Source organism: Lithobates pipiens, unplaced genomic scaffold (assembly GCF_037356315.1).
Source record: "Lithobates pipiens isolate NorthernLeopardFrog02 unplaced genomic scaffold, aLitPip1_a1.2 Scaffold_28, whole genome shotgun sequence".
Taxonomy (NCBI): Eukaryota; Metazoa; Chordata; class Amphibia; order Anura; family Ranidae; genus Lithobates; species Lithobates pipiens.
In genome coordinates, this window is record NW_027507789.1 from 217,238,462 (window position 1) to 217,257,166 (window position 18,705).

Sequence of the window (18,705 nt, forward strand, 5' to 3'; positions counted from 1 at the left end):
TTTAGTGCAGGGAAGGATTTTGCGGGAGGATGGACAGAATAGGGACTAGTTGCCTGTGGACCCGTCAGCTAGGAGCCCTTCCGCATCCAAGTTACCGTGTTTCCAGACCGCCTTCCAGCCACATCTGTCAGATGCTGGTTGGCATTATAAGTTGCTTTCGGGAGTCCTTTGCAGACTCTCCGTGGGTTCTGCGGTGCCAGTTTGGCCGTATTACATTGTCTCTGTTACCAGCTTGTCAGAAATCTTCTACCAATGCACGGTACTAAAATCCCTGGTTTCCGTGTGCATTCTCTGCTCTCTGGGTACCAGGAGTCTGGCTCCACCCATCTGTACTTACCTAGTAATAATAAGGTGGGAACACTGTTAACTGAGGCAGAGAGCACAGCAAGTTTTCAGCTCACAAGATTTCTGGCAGGATCCTATACTCAGGATTGTAGACGGTCCCTTGCTGTCCTCATGTACAATGCAGAGCTATTGCCCTTGAGTGTACTTGATGACATCATTGTGCATACACAGCCTAAGAAGCTTTAAAGGAGAGACTTTGGTGGGCCGGTCTCACAGATGGAAGGAGTCTGTTGGAGTAAGGAGTAGGTAGGGTATTACAGCTTGTTCCTTGTGCAATACAATGACCAGGCCCTCCAGCCAGGAATCAAAAATTCCTCTGGTCCTAGCCAAATCGCCGGGCCTTAGAGGCAGGTGTAAAAAAGCGTGTATCTGGTGATGTGACCTAGGTGACGAATATCAAAGTGCAAAGCACAGTGAACATAAGGCACCCCTGGACTGCCACTCCAGGGGCACATCACCATGGGCTTTACTTTCACTCTCCCCTCCACTATCCCTTCCTCACTTTTTATTTATTTTATTTGTGTGTGTTTTGTCACGTTTGTCACTGCACATTTTGATGAGTAGGGTGTCGGTCCTCGGACCAATCCTGAAAGTCTTGTGGGAGGGCGGACATAGGCCTTTTGGCTTGGTCCAACCTCTATTGGGGGGCCTACCTTCGGGGAAGCCCCATAGTACCAAGTACCTAGGAGGTTCTGTTTCGGCAGTCCTCCCGGGGAAAGGAGGTTGTCTGGCTTCGGCTAGACGACCACTGATGAGTCTGGTACCTCAGTCCCTGTCTGGAGCCTAACGCCCAGGGGGATCAGGGTATGGTCCTTCCTTGTGGAGGATGTCAGACACCCGTCTGCACTTTTTAGTGTTTCACTCTTTATGTGTGTGCACTTTTTTTATGCACCGGGTGGAAGTTTTTTGGGTGTGTTTTGCACGCCATGGGCTTTTTCAATCAAAAATTACAGCTTGTTCCTCATCCCCTAAAGGGTTAGTTGGGTGGGGGTGTTAGTTGATCTTTCAGAAGTATTATGTAACGTCAGTATGAGTGTGTGTATATTAACTTTGTGTGTTTTTTTTCATCTTCAGGTTACTTCCAAGACGAAGAGGACTTGAAAGGCGAGAGCATAAAGGATGAAGAGGAGGAAGATGATGACAGCACCTCCACTCCCCATCCCCAGGACAGCACATACTCTCCCACCGATGAGGAACAAGAGGTAGCTGGGGACCCAAAGAGAAGCTTAAGCTTCCAGGGCTCCCCGGCAAGTCACACGTGCAACCAAGATGGGGAAAACGAGTCCTTACTAAGCGATGCCAGCGACCAGGTGGCGGACATGAAAAGCTTATCATCTCCTAAAGATGCTCAGGACCAAAAAACAAGCCAACAACCCAGGCTGCAAGGAGAACCCCAGGACTGCATCAATAAAATGAAGATGTCCTATGCCAACATATTGTCCGACTCCTACTGGACAAACTTAGGACTGAGTCTTAAGGTGCCTCATGCCGACCGAAAAGTGTGTGAGAGCCGTAACGGAACCAGTAAAGGAGATTTTGACTGGCATCAGGATGCCCTCTCGAAAAGTTTACAGCAAAACCTACCTGCGAAATCCATTTCCAAGCCGAATCTTTTCAGCTCTGTCCAGCTGTACCGGCAAAACTCCAAAATGTACAACACAGTTTTCACAGGTGCTAGCAGGTTTCGCTGTAGACAGTGCAGTGCCGCGTACGATACCTTGGTGGAACTTACCGTTCACATGAACGACACGGGCCATTATCAAGACGACAACCGCAAGAAAGACAAGCACAGACCAACCAGTTACTCAAAGCCTAGAAAACGGGCGTTTCATGACATGGACAAAGAGGATGCACAGAAAGTTTTAAAATGCATGTTTTGTGGTGACTCGTTTGACTCACTTCAAGATCTAAGTGTCCACATGATAAAAACGAAACATTACCAAAAAGTGCCTTTGAAGGAACCCATTCCAAGCCTCTCCTCTAAAATGGTCCCTTCCACGAAAAAAAGAGTTTTTGAAGTGACCCGACCGTGCTCGCCGGATTCCACCACAGGTTCCTTTGTGGAACACTGCAGCACGCACAAAAATTCAAACGCCCAACTGCCCTCCAACAACCGCTATGGATATCAAAATGGTGCCAGCTATACTTGGCAGTTTGAAGCCTGCAAGTCTCAAATTCTCAAGTGCATGGAATGTGGTAGTTCTCACGACACCTTGCAGCAGCTCACCACACACATGATGGTCACTGGACATTTCTTAAAAGTTACTAATTCAGCCTCAAAAAAGGGCAAGCAGCTGGTCTTGGACCCACTGGCTGTAGAAAAGATGCAGTCCCTCTCGGATTCCCCGTCAAGCGACAGCCAGTCAAAGCCATGCGCAAGCTCTCCTTCTGGGGGATCAACATCGGAAATGATGACCAGCAAAGAATGTAAAGAAGACAATTCAGAAGAAGGTATCAAAGATGAAAAAGCAGACTTGAGCGAGGAGCAAAGGGAAGCTCTAGAAAAGCCTTTAGATCCAACATTGAAATACCAATATTTAAGAGAAGAAGATTTGGAAGATGCTTCTAAGGAAGGAGGTGACATTCTGAAATCTTTAGAAAACACGGTAACCTCCGCAATTAACAAGGCCCAAAATGGAACTCCAAGCTGGAGTGCATATCCCAGCATCCATGCCGCATACCAAATCTCAGATGTCATGAAACCTTCTATGTCTCTTAACTCTCATGTAATGCAGATGAGGAACTCCTTCTCTAATAAGTTTAGGCCGATTGCTCCTAAAGGCAAATCTGTGCCTCTTCCCTCAAGCACTCCTACCGAACCCCAATCTACACAAGTTAAAGAGGAATCTGAGGATGCAGAATTAGAAAAAGAACTATCAGAAGAACTTAAGATGGATGGAATGCCGACAGATGAAAATGAAGAGTCACCCAAAACCTTAGAATTGCTTGAGATGATAAAAGAGCCAAACAGCTCACCAAGACCAGAGGAAAAGATTAAACAGAATTGTGAAAGGGAGAAGGCAAAGTTCCTGGAGCCATTGGAGTCTTCACCAGGAAGTGAAGACTGTTCAGCACTGAGGAGTTCAGCAAATTGTTCCCCCGATATTCCATGTGTAAACCCTCTCAGTGCTTTGCAGTCTGTTCTAAACAATCACCTAGGAAAAGCCTCTGAATCACTGAGGCCTCCAGGTAATTCAAATTCCACAAGCCTAGTCACCGTGTTTCAGAAGCCCCCTGTGAACCGGGTGGACAAACCAGCTGTATGTCTTACTCCACCACGCCCTACGGCTAAATTTTTATTTGAAACCATTGACCAGCCCATTGACCTCACCAAATCTAAGAATAAAAAGGTTGAGTCTGCTAAAGCCAAGTCTTGCAGGTCTCCACCTCAGAAGCATGCTCTGTCAGACATAGCTGATATGGTCAAAATTCTTCCAAAAGCTACAACTCCAAAGCATGTATCTTCTGGAAGAATGGGTCCCATGAAACTAGACATGGACTCCAGGCACATTGACCTAGTCCCCACCGAGGTCACCTCGCTGCATAAAAGAAAGGGAAGACAATCTAACTGGAATCCTCAGCATCTCCTCATTTTACAAGCCCAGTTTGCCTCCAGTCTCTTCCAGACTTCAGAGGGAAAATATCTGTTAGCGGACCTTGGACCTCAAGAACGAATGCAGATTTCAAAGTTTACTGGACTGTCCATGACAACGATCAGCCACTGGTTGGCCAATGTCAAGTACCAGCTCCGGAAGACTGGCGGGACAAAATTTTTGAAAAACATGGATAAAGGACACCCCGTGTTTTACTGCAGTGACTGTGCATCTCAGTTTAGAACCCCCTCCAGCTACATAGGCCACTTAGAGACCCATCTTGGGTTCCAGATGAAAGACATGAACAGACTGACTGTTGAACAGCAAACCAAGGTCGAAAAGGAAATCTCGCGAGTAGCTGTTCAGCGGTCCCCTCAACCAGTAGCTGGGGACGATGATACGGACTCCAAGTTTAAATGTAAATTGTGTTGTCGGACATTTGCCAGCAAACACGCAGTCAAGTTGCACTTAAGCAAAACACATAGCAAGTCCCCAGAACATCATTCACAGTTTGTAGCTGAGATTGATGAGGAGTAGTTTCTATATGATGCATTGATTCTGAGTTTAATCTTTTTTTTTCTTTGGACTGTACAGTTTAAGAAACCAACAGAACGGGCTTGTGTGCTTTCATAGAAGTAGTAAACCTATTGAAGTGTCAGGTGTATGTCGGTGTATATATATCTGGTGATGTATATACTGGTCTACTTTGCATTATGTTCTGGTGGGTCAGAGACCCCCACCACATGCAGATTTTCCATTTCCTTTTGGTTTTTATAAAATGTTGCTGCTAAATCCATATCCCATAGAAGCTTCACCAGTCCCAATATAGCTGTAACCAGGCCTATCTCTGTACGAGGAAGAGCCTTCATATAGTATGACGGTTGGGGTCGCATTTCCCAAAAGGCCAGTTGGCTCTGCAGCCACAGATGAGACACATTGAGATGGGTCGCCTCTATGACATTGCAGATCCAATACACACTACAGGGTTTAACTTGTGGTACATGCAAATTAAGAGAGAAGGTTTTTTTTTATGACTAGTACACACTGTACTGTGTGATAAACTCACAGTCACCATGAGGTGACCCTGGAGTTGACTTGTCCATCAGCAAGTCAACTTCAGATTTGCATATACACCTATCAACACATCAGCCTACACATGAGGGTCCCAACATTTTCTAGCTCACAAACCACCTTCAAACACATATAGCAACAATGAGGCCATTAGTGCGTGGTGGTGGTGCTCCAGGCTGAGGTGTAAGGCCCCGTTGGCACTCAGGATAGTAGGGATGCCAGTGTAAGAAAAACTCATCCAGTAAGAAATGAACATTTAAGCTTGAAACTGCCACTCACCATAGCTGCTTGATCCTAGTGTGGACATATACATGTGAAAGCTTCAGTCAATGCCACTCCTAAGGCCATGCCACCTGGCATGTTTCACCCCGGCCCAACGGGGCTTAATCATAGGTGACCCGGTGGATGGGGTGAAACGTCAGGGGGTACAGCCTGAGGAGCGTTATTGACTGAAGCTTTAACATGTATACATCCACACTAGGATCAGCTATGGTGAGTGGTGGTTTCATGCTTCGATGTTCATTGCTTACTGGATGAGTTTTTCTTACGCTGGCATCCCTACTATCCTGAGTGCCCCGAGGAGCAGTATTGACAGAGGCTTTCACATACATCCACACTAGGATCGGTTATTGTGAGCGGCAGTTTCATGCTTAAACATAAGGTCTCAAGTGTCTCCTCAAGGTCAATAATAAATGGAACCCAAAAATGACCCATGTACTACATTCTATTGGAAAGGTATTATTTCTGCCCGCCTTGGCTATCGTTATTCTGACAGACGCTAGTTCATGATCACTAACATATATACACTATATCAGTGTTTCTCAACTCCAGTCCTCAAGGCGCCCCAACAGGTCATATTTTCAGGATTTCCCCCAGATGAAATGGCTGTAGTATTTACTAAGGCAGGGAAACTGATCAAATCAGTGCAAAATAATGGAAGGCCTGAAAACATGACCTGTTGGGGCTCGTTGAGAAAAACTGCACTATATGGCCAAAAGCATGTGGGAAAACCATCCAAATGATTGCATTCCAATGCACAAAGCCAGGTCTATAAAGACATAATTTGAGGAGTTTGGAGTGACAGAACCCCACAATCTTGGGGAAAGCTTCAGTAGACTGGAGGTTGTTTATAGTTGCAAAGAAGGTGGGGGTGAGCAACTCCGTCATATAGGCTTGATGGTCAGGTGTCCACAAACATTTGGCCTAATAGTGTATGCAATGCAAAAGAAGAAACCAAAAAAAAAAAAGTATTGTCAGACCCCCCCCCCCCCCCCCCAATCTCATATTATAGCAAATTTTCCTCAACCTGAATTCTACTCATCAGTCTTATGAGCCCTATACGGAATGAACTACCACATCCGGTTCCTTTCCAATAGGACTAACATTGGACGCCTTACATTGGCTGTAATGGAAATGTAAAAGGTTCAAGCGGGGTTGTGGTTTACGTTTGGCATTATATCGTATTTAGAGACACACCGGGGTCGATTTGCTAAAACTGGAGCACTGAGAAACAGGTGCAGCTGCGCACGGTAGCCAATTGGCTTCTAACTTCAGCTTGGTCAGGTAAGCTTTGACAATAAAAACCTGGAAGCTGCTTGATTTCTAATCAGAGCTACACCAGATTTTGCACGCTCTCCAGTTTTCGTAAACCAACCTCTTTCTTTGTGAAAGATTTCTTCAAATAGAAGAGAAGGAGACGCGGTGGACCGCTATGGGTGACACCAGCACTTTTCCGCTTCTCCGACTATAGGGAACATTTTTTTGAATTTAGGTGGATGTTGGAAACTCCGCTCACCCTAGTGAAGACATCATTAAAATGCTTAAAGTGACTGTGTCAGGAGAAAAGTATGGGGGCTTCCATTGTTAGCCCCCTTGAAAATGCTAGCTGCCTGGCTTTGAATGGCTTTAATGCTTTTGAGTCACAGACCGGAAAGAACATGCTACAGAAAGCATTGAAGCCGAAGCATGACCTCCGGGAAACCAACCTTCTCAATGGTAGCCCCCATACTTTCCTTAAGCTAGAGTCACTTTAAAATAACTAAATCTATTTCCCAGTGTGTTTGGCATCATGAACTACTATATACAGTTTTCTCATTCAAATCATTTTTCGATAATCTACTGCAAAGATCCTGCCAGTGACGGCACTTCCTGTTGCAGGCTGACAACACTAAGCCACTGCCGTGCAATTGCAGCAGCGTTGTCAGCCGCCTGTGTGCGCTATCAGGTCTATGCATGGCTCTTGCAGCTTACCAACCTACTGAAGGTGCTCACACACAATGGTGCTGCTAATTGCGAGGCAGTTGTTAAGCATTGTCAGCCTGGGACAGGATGTGCTGCTCCTGGCAGGATCTCTGGATAAAAAAAAACTTTACAAAAAATAGCCTAAAGCCTAAATCCCCCCCCAAAAAAAAAACCCTTGAGGGGCCCCCGGTACCGCAAGGGTTGCTGGTTAAGTCTAGGGGGTACAGGAAGAGCCTTCATTACCTGCCTGGCTCTCCCCGCTCCAGCACTCTCCTATTTTTCCAGAGGCTCCGGTGTGTGGGCGGTCCCTTGCTGTCATCACATACTATACAATGCAAGGGCTTTCTATTGTACTCAGTGGGGGTGACCGCGAGACCAGGGGGGGGGGGGGCAAAAAAAGCTTAGGGAGGAGGCTGCAGAGAACCGATCTCACCACTGGGGGAGCCTGCCAGAGCAAGGTGAAAGGTAAACTATACAGCCTCTTCTACAACCCCCTTGACTTAATGGGCATGTAACCCTTGCAGTGTGTGGGGAGGGGATGCAAGGGTATTGGTTTTTTTATGCCAGAACTGGGCTTTCCAAATTTTGATGAAGAAAATTGTATAATACACCAAGCTTTTGGTAACCTGCATTGTTTCCACGTTGCTCTTCACTGTCAGCCTAAGGACTACTTTACTGAATATCTCTTGAAAGTGCATTTCAACCCAAAAAAAAGATTTTACATTTAATTTTACATTGTAAGCACTCCTGTCAGTGGTTAATGGTTTGTCTCAACCCTCTAAATGCTACATCTGCAGGACAGCTTGTTCTGTTGAAAAACATTTACTAGCTGGATCATCAGGTGAAAATAAAGGAACAAGAGACAAAAAAGAAAACGCAGCCATCGCACCGAAGGTTTAGTAACAGGTTTATGGTTTAGATACACTTTAAAGAGTTTAAACTTGGTAAAAAATGTCATTATCCAAGCTGATATTGCAATACACACACATGCTGCTTGTAAACCACAAGGGGGCACCCTAAATTCTGAAAATCCTAAATGGCTGTCACTCTGCAACTTCTTGACTGCATGCTAGTTCCAGGTAAATGTACCTTTTTTGTCATAGAACTAGTATGTAGGTGAATGGTTGGGAAAGTTCAGCTTCTGTCTGATACTTCTCACGTAAGCAAGCCAACATAATAAACCAAACTTCACCAACCAAAAAAAAGCAGATCTGGGCCTATGGACACTTGTGTTCCCGCTACCATTGACACTTCTGTTCCTGCTTCCATTGACTCTCCTGTTCCCGCTTCCATTGACTCTCCTGTTCCCGCTTCCATTGACTCTCCTGTTCCCCCGCTTCCATTGACTCTCCTGTTCCCGCTTCCATCGACACTCCTGCACCCGCTCCTATCAACACTCCAGATCCTGATCCCATTGACACTCCCGTTTCCAATCCCATGGGCTCTCTTGTTCCTGCTCCCATGGATTCTCTTGTTCCCGCTCCCATTGACTCTCCTGTTCCCAATTCCATTAACATTCTTATTCCTGCTCCCATTGACCCTCCTGTTCCTGCTCCCATTGACTCTCCTGTTCCTGCTCCCATTGACTCTCCTGTTCCTGCTCCCATTGACTCTCCTGTTCCCGCTTCCGTTGACCCTCCTGTTCCCGCTTCCATTGACACTTAGATTTCCATCATTTTAAACATTGTTACCACGTTCTGTTGAGCCCCTCGAGGAGGCGGGCCTGCCCTGGTGACTGTGGGGCGTGGCCAGTTCAATGGACACACCCTCCCTGTATATAGTGCAATATTCTGGTTTTTGCAATGGGGGAGAAGCACAAATAACAGAGAAAATCTTTACTTGTGAGGTTAACATGCCCGGGGCGGGGGAAGGGTTTTCTACGGTGTGTTAACTTGCTGAAGGCGTATCATTGATCTGCAGATGTAACTTAAAGAAAATGTTCTATCTTATGTTGTTTAAGGCGGATACTCAGTCTGTTAAGTTTGTAATATATAAATGCTGTAACAATTCATATTTAAGCAGGTTATAATGATTACAAAAATGAATATTACTGTTCATCTAATTAAACTGTTATTTTTTAATGACCAAAGAGTGGAAAGGCTGTTTCTTCATTAGCGGGGGATGGGTGATACTCGGCGTCTGGTTCCCAATGGAGTATACCTTCTTCATGTTTATCTGAAGGACTGTGGTGACACCCAAACCAAGGCAACTTCACTTTATGGTGTCATTGCAATCAGAGGCTGGAGGGACGTATGCCTTCCGGGAGCCAATCATATGCCTTATCCCAGGGCTGGTCCTCCGATCACTCAGCCGGTACATGTACTCTTTATTCTGCACTGTGCTAGGCCATTCTGACCGGTACCCCACCACCACACAAGGCTTTTCCTATATGACATCAGATATGGTCAGAGACTGCAGACATAGTACAAGAGATTGTCAGAGACTGCAGATCCAGTGCAGGAGATGGTCAGAGACTGCAGACATAATACAGGAGATTGTCAGAGACTGCAGATCCAGTGCAGGATGGTCAGAGACTGCAGACGTACTACAAGAGAAGTTCAGAGACTACAGACATAATACAGGAGTTGGACTGCAGACATAGTACTGGAGATGGTCAGAGACTGCAGACATAGTACTGGAGATGGTCAGAGACTGCAGACATAGTACTGGAGATGGTCAGAGACTGCAGACATAGTACTGGAGATGGTCAGAGACTGCAGACATAGTACTGGAGATGGTCAGAGACTGCAGACATAATACAGGAGATGGTCAGAGAATGCAGACATAGTACAGGAGATGGTCAGAGACTGCAGACATAGTACAAGAGATGGTCAGAGACTGCAGACATACTACACGAGATGGTCAGAGACTGCAGACATAATACAGGAGATGGTCAGGGACTGCAGACCCAGTGCAGGGGATGGTCAGAGACTGCAGACATAGTACAAGAGATGGTCAGAGACTGCAGACATACTACAGGAGATGGTCAGAGACTGCAGACATAGTACAAGAGATGGTCAGAGACTGCAGACATAGTACAAGAGATGGTCAGAGACTGCAGACATACTACAGGAGATGGTCAGAGACTGCAGACATAGTACAAGAGATGGTCAGAGACTGCAGACATAATACAGGAGATGGTCAGAGACTGCAGACATAATACAGGAGATGGTCAGGGACTGCAGACCCAGTGCAGGGGGTGGTCAGAGACTGACCATCTCTTGTACTATGTCTGCAGTCTCTGACCATCCCCTGCACTGGGTTTGCAGTCTCTGACCATCTCGTGTATTATGTCTGCAGTCTCTGACCATCTCTTGTACTATGTCTGCAGAGACTGCAGACATAATACACGAGATGGTCAGAGACTGCAGACCCAGTGCAGGGGATGGTCAGAGACTGCAGACCCAGTGCAGGGGATGGTCAGAGACTGCAGACATACTACAGGAGATGGTCAGAGACTGCAGACATGATACAGGAGATGGTCAGAGACTGCAGACATACTACAAGAGATGGTCAGAGACTGCAGACATACTACAAAAGATGGTCAGAGACTGCAGACATAATACAGGAGATGGTCAGAGACTGCAGACATAATACAGGAGATGGTCAGAGACTGCAGACATAATACAGGAGATGGTAAGAGACTGCAGACATACTACAAGAGATGGTCAGAGACTGCAGACATAGTACAAGAGATGGTCAGAGACTGCAGACATAGTACAAGAGATGGTCAGAGGCTGCAGACATAGTACAAGAGATGGTCAGAGACTGCAGACCCAGTGCAGGTTTTATTTTTTGGGGGGTTTTCATCCATGTTAAAGCCTACAGTAACTCCAGGAAAAAATGTTGGATAGAGTTGGGGAAGGGTTAGAACTTCTCAGGTTTTTATGGCAGTTTGGGACCTCACAGGTTTGATTCCCTCCTCTTCCTGCCCCAGTGGCAACATTATCACCAGACAGGACGTGAGGAAAAAATCTCCAACTGGGTCTCAGCAATGGAAGGGAGATGGGGGTTCTGGCCTTCCCTAGTCTCCAAATAGTGTTATCATTGCTGCCTGTGTGGCCTTCCTGTCAGTGAAAATTTCCACAGTAAGACCACAGAGAGCAAGAAATTCAGGGGTTCTAACCCTTCCTCTTTACACCCAAAAGTAAAAATCTTTTGGCACAAGATACACTTTATGGCATTTAAATATAAAATCTGCATAGCTATTTATTCAGCCGAACTGCTAGTACATTCCTTCTGTGCAAATGGAAAAAATCGTTCTCCTTCAGTCAACCTGCTGGTGGTTGGGGAAAATACATTATGGCCACTAGATGGCGCTGAGGATCTCAGGAAATACCACCTATGATCCTCAGCTTTATCTAGTGGCCATAATGTTGTATAGTCCCAAACCACTTTTTTTTTTTTTGAGTCACCGGTCTAACAAGCAGATTAGTTCTGCTTCACTTGCTGCATGCTGATTCTTGGTAAGCATCCAGAGACAGTCAGGGAAGCAGCATTTTGTGGAGGAGGTCATCACTGTAATGTTCTATTTGAAGAAGAACTTCAAGAAAGAACATCAGAAAGAATAGAGAAAAGTAAGTGAAACCCCAGCTATAATAAAATAAATTACATATACATATACATACACACACACACACACACACACGATGCAGTCTGCCATTATCATCACATCTGTTTATGGTGTTCTGCGTCACCACTGTGATATAGTTTTATTATATGTTGATCCTGCCAGTAGATCAGTCATTTTCCAGTAACAGCGACAAGACTATTCCACTTCCTGTAACAGAGCGAAAAGACTATTCCACTTCCTGTAACAGAGTGGACTATTCCACTTCCTGTAACAGAGTGGACTATTCCACTTCCTGTAACAGAGTGGACTATTCCACTTCCTGTAACAGAGTGGACTATTCCACTTCCTGTAACAGAGCGACAAGACTATTCCACTTCCTGTAACAGAGTGGACTATTCCACTTCCTGTAACAGAGTGGACTATTCCACTTCCTGTAACAGAGTGGACTATTCCACTTCCTGTAACAGAGTGGCCTATTCCACTTCCTGTAACAGAGCGACAAGACTATTCCACTTCCTGTAACAGAGTGGACTATTCCACTTCCTGTAACAGAGTGGACTATTCCACTTCCTGTAACAGAGTGGACTATTCCACTTCCTGTAACAGAGTGGACTATTCCACTTTCTGTAACAGAGTGGACTATTCCACTTCTTGTAACAGAGGGAACTATTACGCTTCCTGTAACAGAGCAACAAGACTATTCCACTTCTGGTAACAGAGCGACAAGATTATTCCACTTCTGGTAACAGAGCGACAAGATTATTCCACTTCTGGTAACAGAGCGACAACACTATTCCACTTCTGGTAACAGAGTGACAACACTATTCCACTTCTGGTAACAGAGTGACAACACTATTCCACTTCCTGTAACAGAGTGACAAGACTATTCCACTTCCTGTAACAGAGCGACAAGACTTCCACTTCCTGTAACAGAGTGGACTATTCCACTTCCTGTAACAGAGTGGACTATTCCACTTCCTGTAACAGAGCGACAAGACTATTCCACTTCCTGTAACAGAGCGACAAGACTATTCCACTTCCTGTAACAGAGCGACAAGACTATTCCACTTCCTGTAACAGAGCGACAAGATTATTCCACTTCTGGTAACAGAGCGACAAGATTATTCCACTTCCTGTAACAGAGTGGACTATTCCACTTCCTGTAACAGAGTGGACTATTCCACTTCCTGTAACAGAGTGGACTATTCCACTTCCTGTAACAGAGTGGACTATTCCACTTCCTGTAACAGAGTGGACTATTCCGCTTCCTGTAACAGAGGGAACTATTACACTTCCTGTAACAGAGCGACAAGACTATTCCACTTCTGGTAACAGAGCGACAAGACTATTCCACTTCCTGTAACAGAGTGGACTATTCCACTTCCTGTAACAGAGCGACAAGACTATTCCGCTTCCTGCAACAGAGTGACAACAATATTACGCTTCCTGTTAAAGGAATGAAAAGACTATTGGTCCTTACACTTGTGGTCAGTGGGAAGAATGGTCCTTACACTTGTGGTCAGTGGGAAGAACGGTCCTTACACTTGTGGTCAGTGGGAAGAATGGTCCTCACACTTGTGGTCAGTGGGAAGAACGGTCCTTACACTTGTGGTCATTGGGAAGAATGGTCCTTACACTTGTGGTCAGTGGGAAGAATGGTCCTTACACTTGTGGTCATTGGGAAGAACGGTCCTTACACTTGTGGTCAGTGAGAAGAATGGTCCTTACACCTTGTGGTCATTGGGAAGAATGGTCCTTACACCTTGTGGTCATTGGGAAGAATGGTCCTTACACTTGTGGTCAGTGGGAAGAATGGTCCTTACACTTGTGGTCATTGGGAAGAATGGTCCTTACACTTGTGGTCATTGGGAAGAATGGTCCTTACACTTGTGGTCATTGGGAAGAATGACCTCCTTACAGATAGCTAAAATGATCAATGGTGTCAGTGGAAACTTATCTGAGAGGCAGAAATTGCCCAATGCTGAAGGAACCCCTAGAAACCTCTGGAGGAACCCTAGTGTTCCACAGAACCCTGGTTGAGAATCACTGAGCCAGATCATCATCTCTACAAAAACACCCAGGGAATCATATACTGGATCGTAATCAAGTCTTCAAACTCATAACCGGGCCATCCCAATAAAACTAAAATGTCCATTACTCCAGAACTGGAGTTCTATACAGACCGAATCTTTGGGGACCAATTATGGGGATCAGTAGACACCTCCAGAAGTGGTGAACATTAAGTATTAATAATCCCTTCCATTTCTGAAGTAGGAGAAGGAGAATCTCAGCAACAGAGGGATGGTGGATGATGATTATGATGGCCTGCCATCGCTACAATACAACTTCTTAAAAGCAGAACTTTACCCAGAACAACTTGTCAAAAAAATAATAAATAATATAATATAAAAATAAATAATGTTCTTTAACAAGGAACATCCATTAAGCATTAATTATTATGCTACAAAAATGTGTGTTCTGTAAACTGCCTCCCGTAATGTTCCTGTCTATGCTTGCTGGAGGTGGCCATTTTACTGATCATTAATCAGCTAAAATGCCGGCCATACACGGTTCAAATTTTCGAAAGAATTTTATTTTCGAAAATCGTATCAAACAATTTTTGTACTAAGTTTCGCACCATTAGTGGGGCTGCTGCAACAGCCGATTTTCGTGTGGCAATCAAATTTGAGGAATCGGACGTGTTGAAAACTTTTTGAAAAACCTAACGATTTTTTAATCAATGATGGGAGAATCGTGCGAGAAATGTAATAAGAAAAAAAAACTGCGCATGTGCAAGAAAAGAAAATTTACGGAGAGAAAAGAAGATTCCCGGCCACAAAAATTATTTTCTGTAGCAACGCGAGGTGAAATTAAAGGCTTGGTCGGCCAAATTTCGAAAATCAATGGTGGCGCCATCAGATCACATAAAAACGAATCTGATTTTGAAAAGAGAATTTGTTTGAAATTCAACCATGTATGGCCTGCATAAGTCTGGATTTATCCATCTTTTGCTGCAAAGGGCTTGTTGGCTGTGTGTATTAGACACGGCCTTTCACCCCCCCCCCCCCCTCCCCCAGACATTTTGGAATTGCAGGTTTGAATCATGTTTCAACTACTTGCATTTCTATGCATAAATGATCAGATTTTAGTCTGGATTGCATCAAGGGCTGTTTGGCCCAGAGGTTTAGGCATCAGCCCTTATCCCAACAGAAGTCTTTGGTGTTCCAGGTTCAAAACTTGATTCAACCATAATGCCTCATACATGCAATTGGATTTTCCGACAACAAATGTTGGATGTGAGCTTGTTGGTGGAAAGTCCGACCGTGTGTACGCTCCATCGAACGTTTGCCTTTCGGACTTTCCACCAACAAATGTTGGCTAGCAGGTTCTCAACCTTTCCCCCAACAAAACTTTGTCGTCAGAATTGCCGATTGTATGTGCACAAGTCCATTGCACAAAAGTTCACGCATGCTCGGAATCGAGCAGAAGGAGCCGCACTGGCTATTGAACTTCCTTTTTCTCGGCTAGTCCTACATCTTGTACGTTACCGCGTTTGTAATTGTTGGCCAACATTTGTGTGACGGTGTGTATGCAAGACAAGTTTGAGCCAACAACCGTCGAACAAAAATCCATAGTTTTGTTGGCGGAAAATCCGATTGTGTGTAAGGGTTTATAAGTGTCAGCGATCACATCTTATTTATTAAGTCTGGACTAATCAACAGCACCTTCTCCAAAGCCTATTTGGCTCTGTGGTTTAAGGAACCATCTTTTCACCAAAAAGAAACTTTGGAGTTGTAGGTTCGCATCTTCATTAAAGTATATGAATTTCTAGGAGTCGGTTATTTACTAAATCTGGATTTATCAGTGTGCTGCCTCATTCGGCTGTTTGGCCCTGAGGTTTAGGAACCAGTTTTTAACCCACCATAAAATCCTGGTGTTCCATGTTTGACTCTTGATTCCACTATTTGATTAGGAGTCAATGATCATATCTTAATTACCAAGTCTGGATTAATCATTAAATGTCCTCAAAGGCCAAGTTGGCCCAGTGGTTTAGAGACCAGCCTTTCACCATATGGTCTTTTGATGTTGTAGGTTCTAATCTTGATTGAATTTATAGGAGTCTATAAACATTTCATTTACTAAGTCTGGGTAATTCAAAACTGTGCCAGAAAGGGTTTGTTGGCCCAGTGGTTTAAGAACCAACCTTTCCCTAAAGAGACCATTTAGAGTTGCAGGTTCAAATCTTGATAAAACTTTGAATTTCCAGGATAACAATTGTTTACTAATTCTTGATTTATTAGCAATGGTGGTTCGGAAATCAGCTTCTGGGATTAATCAAACAAATCTCTTTAAAAGCCTAGTTGGCCTGGAGGTTTATAAACCACCCTTTCACCCAACAGAATTCTGGTGTTCCAGGTTTATATAATGAATGCGAATGTATCAGCGTGCTGCCACACAGGGCTGCTTGGGAACCAGCTTTTGACCCACCGGAAATTGTGGTGTTCCAGGTCCGACTTTTTGATTCAACCTTTTGCTATTATAGTAGTCAATTATCAAATCTTATTTACTAAGTGTAGAAGGATAAAACAACTTCCCTGTTGGCCCGGTGGTTTAGAAATTGCCTTCTCAAGCAACAGATCTTTTGAAGTTGAAGGTTCGAATCTTGACTCAACTATTTCAAGCTCTATCTGTCAATGATCACATTTGATTTACAAAGTCTAGAATAATATTAATCATACAAGCAGCATAAAGGCCTTGTTGGCTCAGTTACTTAGAAGCCAGTCTTTCACTCCGCAGAAATTTAGGAGTTGCAGGTTCAAATCTTGATTTAACTATATAAATTTTAATGCATCAATTATCCCAATTTATTTACCAAGTCCGGCTTTAGCAACGCTCTCACACATTTGAATTTTTAGGAGGCATAAATAATTTTATTTACCAAGTCTGGATTTACTGGCTGACAAACTTAAAGTACTGGTTGGCCTAGGGGGTTAGATCGTTGTTTTTTTCAACTCAGCAGAGATTTTTAATGTTGCAGGTTCAAATCTTGATTCAACTATTCAAATTTTTAGTAAATAAAATGTGATGCTTTATTTCTAAGTCTGTATCCTCCAACTCTCAACGTGTTGGTTGGCTCAGGGGTTTAGCTGCCAGCACAGTGCCCTGGAGTTATAGACTTTCCCAAGTTCAAATCTAGCCTCAACCATAAGAATTTTTAGACGCAGGGTTCACATTTAAATTTACCATGTCGTGATTCGTGGTACCAACAAGCAAAGGACTAAATAGCTCAGGGGATTAAGAGCTGGTCCATAATGCAGCAGAGATTTTGAAGTTCCAGGTTCAAATCTCGGGTCAATTATTTGAATGTGTGCAGAGATTTTACTCCTGAAGTAGGAGGACAAGCCCAGCAATAAACGAGCTAAGGTGGATAGCTCAATCAATGAGGACAGCGAGCACAGCGCGGGAAACCTGAGTTCAAATCCACAGACCTGCTGGTAAACATGGGTGCCGACCCATGAAAAAGCGCTACAGACGGTGAAGACAAATCGCAGACCAATAAAGTGTGCAATAAACCCAAAGGAAAGGTTGGAAGTAACCAACAACCCTCCAGCCTGGATGAAGGACCATAAACGATGCAATACAACCAAGAGAAAACTTGGGGCTAACTAACAGCCTACCACTTGGGACCCAAGAAAGGCACAATAAAATTGAAAGTATAGAAATAAGCAAACTTCAAGCTGGAGGATGGACCCCACAAAAGACCAGAGAGGAAACCATGGAAATAACAAGCAACCCCTCCAGCCTGGGTGAGGACCCCATGAAAGACCCTGGAGGTAATAAACATATCACCACCAAGAGAACAGCACAGGAAATGAAGGGCAAGCTTGGAGGAAGCAGGAAACGAAGGGCAAGCTTGGAGGAAGCAGGAAACGAAGGGCAAGCTTGGAGGAAGTAGATAATGCAATAGTACAATTGTGGAAACTAACACTACAGTAAGAAAAAAGGTCTTTTTTTTTTTTTTTGGAACATTTCCTCCCCTCTCTGCAAACCTACTAACCCATTTTCCCACACTTTTTCCCCCTGTAACACAGGGCTGTCAATCTCATTGATGTGGCCTTGTACAGAGAGAATGCAGGGGATTCAAACCCAGGTCTCCAGCACACCAACCTGCATGCTTAACCTCTGAGCTACCTCTGCTACCCAATTATAGACTTGCTCGTTCTCCTAGTTCAGAAGTATAGACAAGAGAGAGCCAAACAAAACAGAATTTAATTTCAGAAGCCAGGCTATCATTTGTTCTTTTTTTAATTTTAACTAAGGATATCAATATATATGCTGTACCTAATTTATCCATCATTATTATGCTACACTGTTATATATATATATATATATATATAAAAAAAAAAAAACAGTGTAGCATAAAAATAATGACGGATACATTAGGTACAGCAGGAGACGAGAACAACTGGGTATTGCCTGTGAAACTTTTATCATTTGCACCAGTGGCAGACTGTCCATTGGGGACGCCCTCCCACTCCCCATCTATATGTCCGGCTCCCATGCAAGAACCCGGATGCATGAATTCCAATTAAGAGGGGGGGTGGGGTTGAAGCACCTGATTAGAGCCAGAAGCTTTAATAGGCTTCGAAATAGGGTGGGCTCGGGGGGCAGAGCATTACACTACGACGAGTCCATGCAGGTGTGTTTTACAATAGCAAATGAAATGAAAAATTTAAACACTGATCCTCCTCCCAGCCATTCAGGAAGCGGGGTCTCAGACTCGTTTTCCAATTGGCTGAAAGGAGAAGTGTGCCGCCAACGAGGAGGGAGGAAACGGAAGCCGCCGTGATGCCCGTGGAGAGAAGGGGAAGCCACTGCTGT

At 44.4% G+C, this 18,705-nt stretch overlaps 1 protein-coding gene across 1 annotated transcript in view; it reads left to right on the forward strand.

Moving 5' to 3' along the window:
- TSHZ2 (teashirt zinc finger homeobox 2) overlaps window positions 1–9,339 on the forward strand; it is a gene marked incomplete at its 5' end in the record, with an annotated part of 226,258 nt that extends 216,919 nt beyond the window's left edge. Inside the window, 1 exon segment of the mRNA XM_077460539.1 lies at window positions 1,420–9,339. Within this exon segment, the coding sequence (XP_077316665.1) occupies window positions 1,420–4,475 (3,056 nt within the window). The 3' untranslated portion in view covers window positions 4,476–9,339.
- Window positions 9,340–18,705: the final 9,366 nt, after the last annotated feature.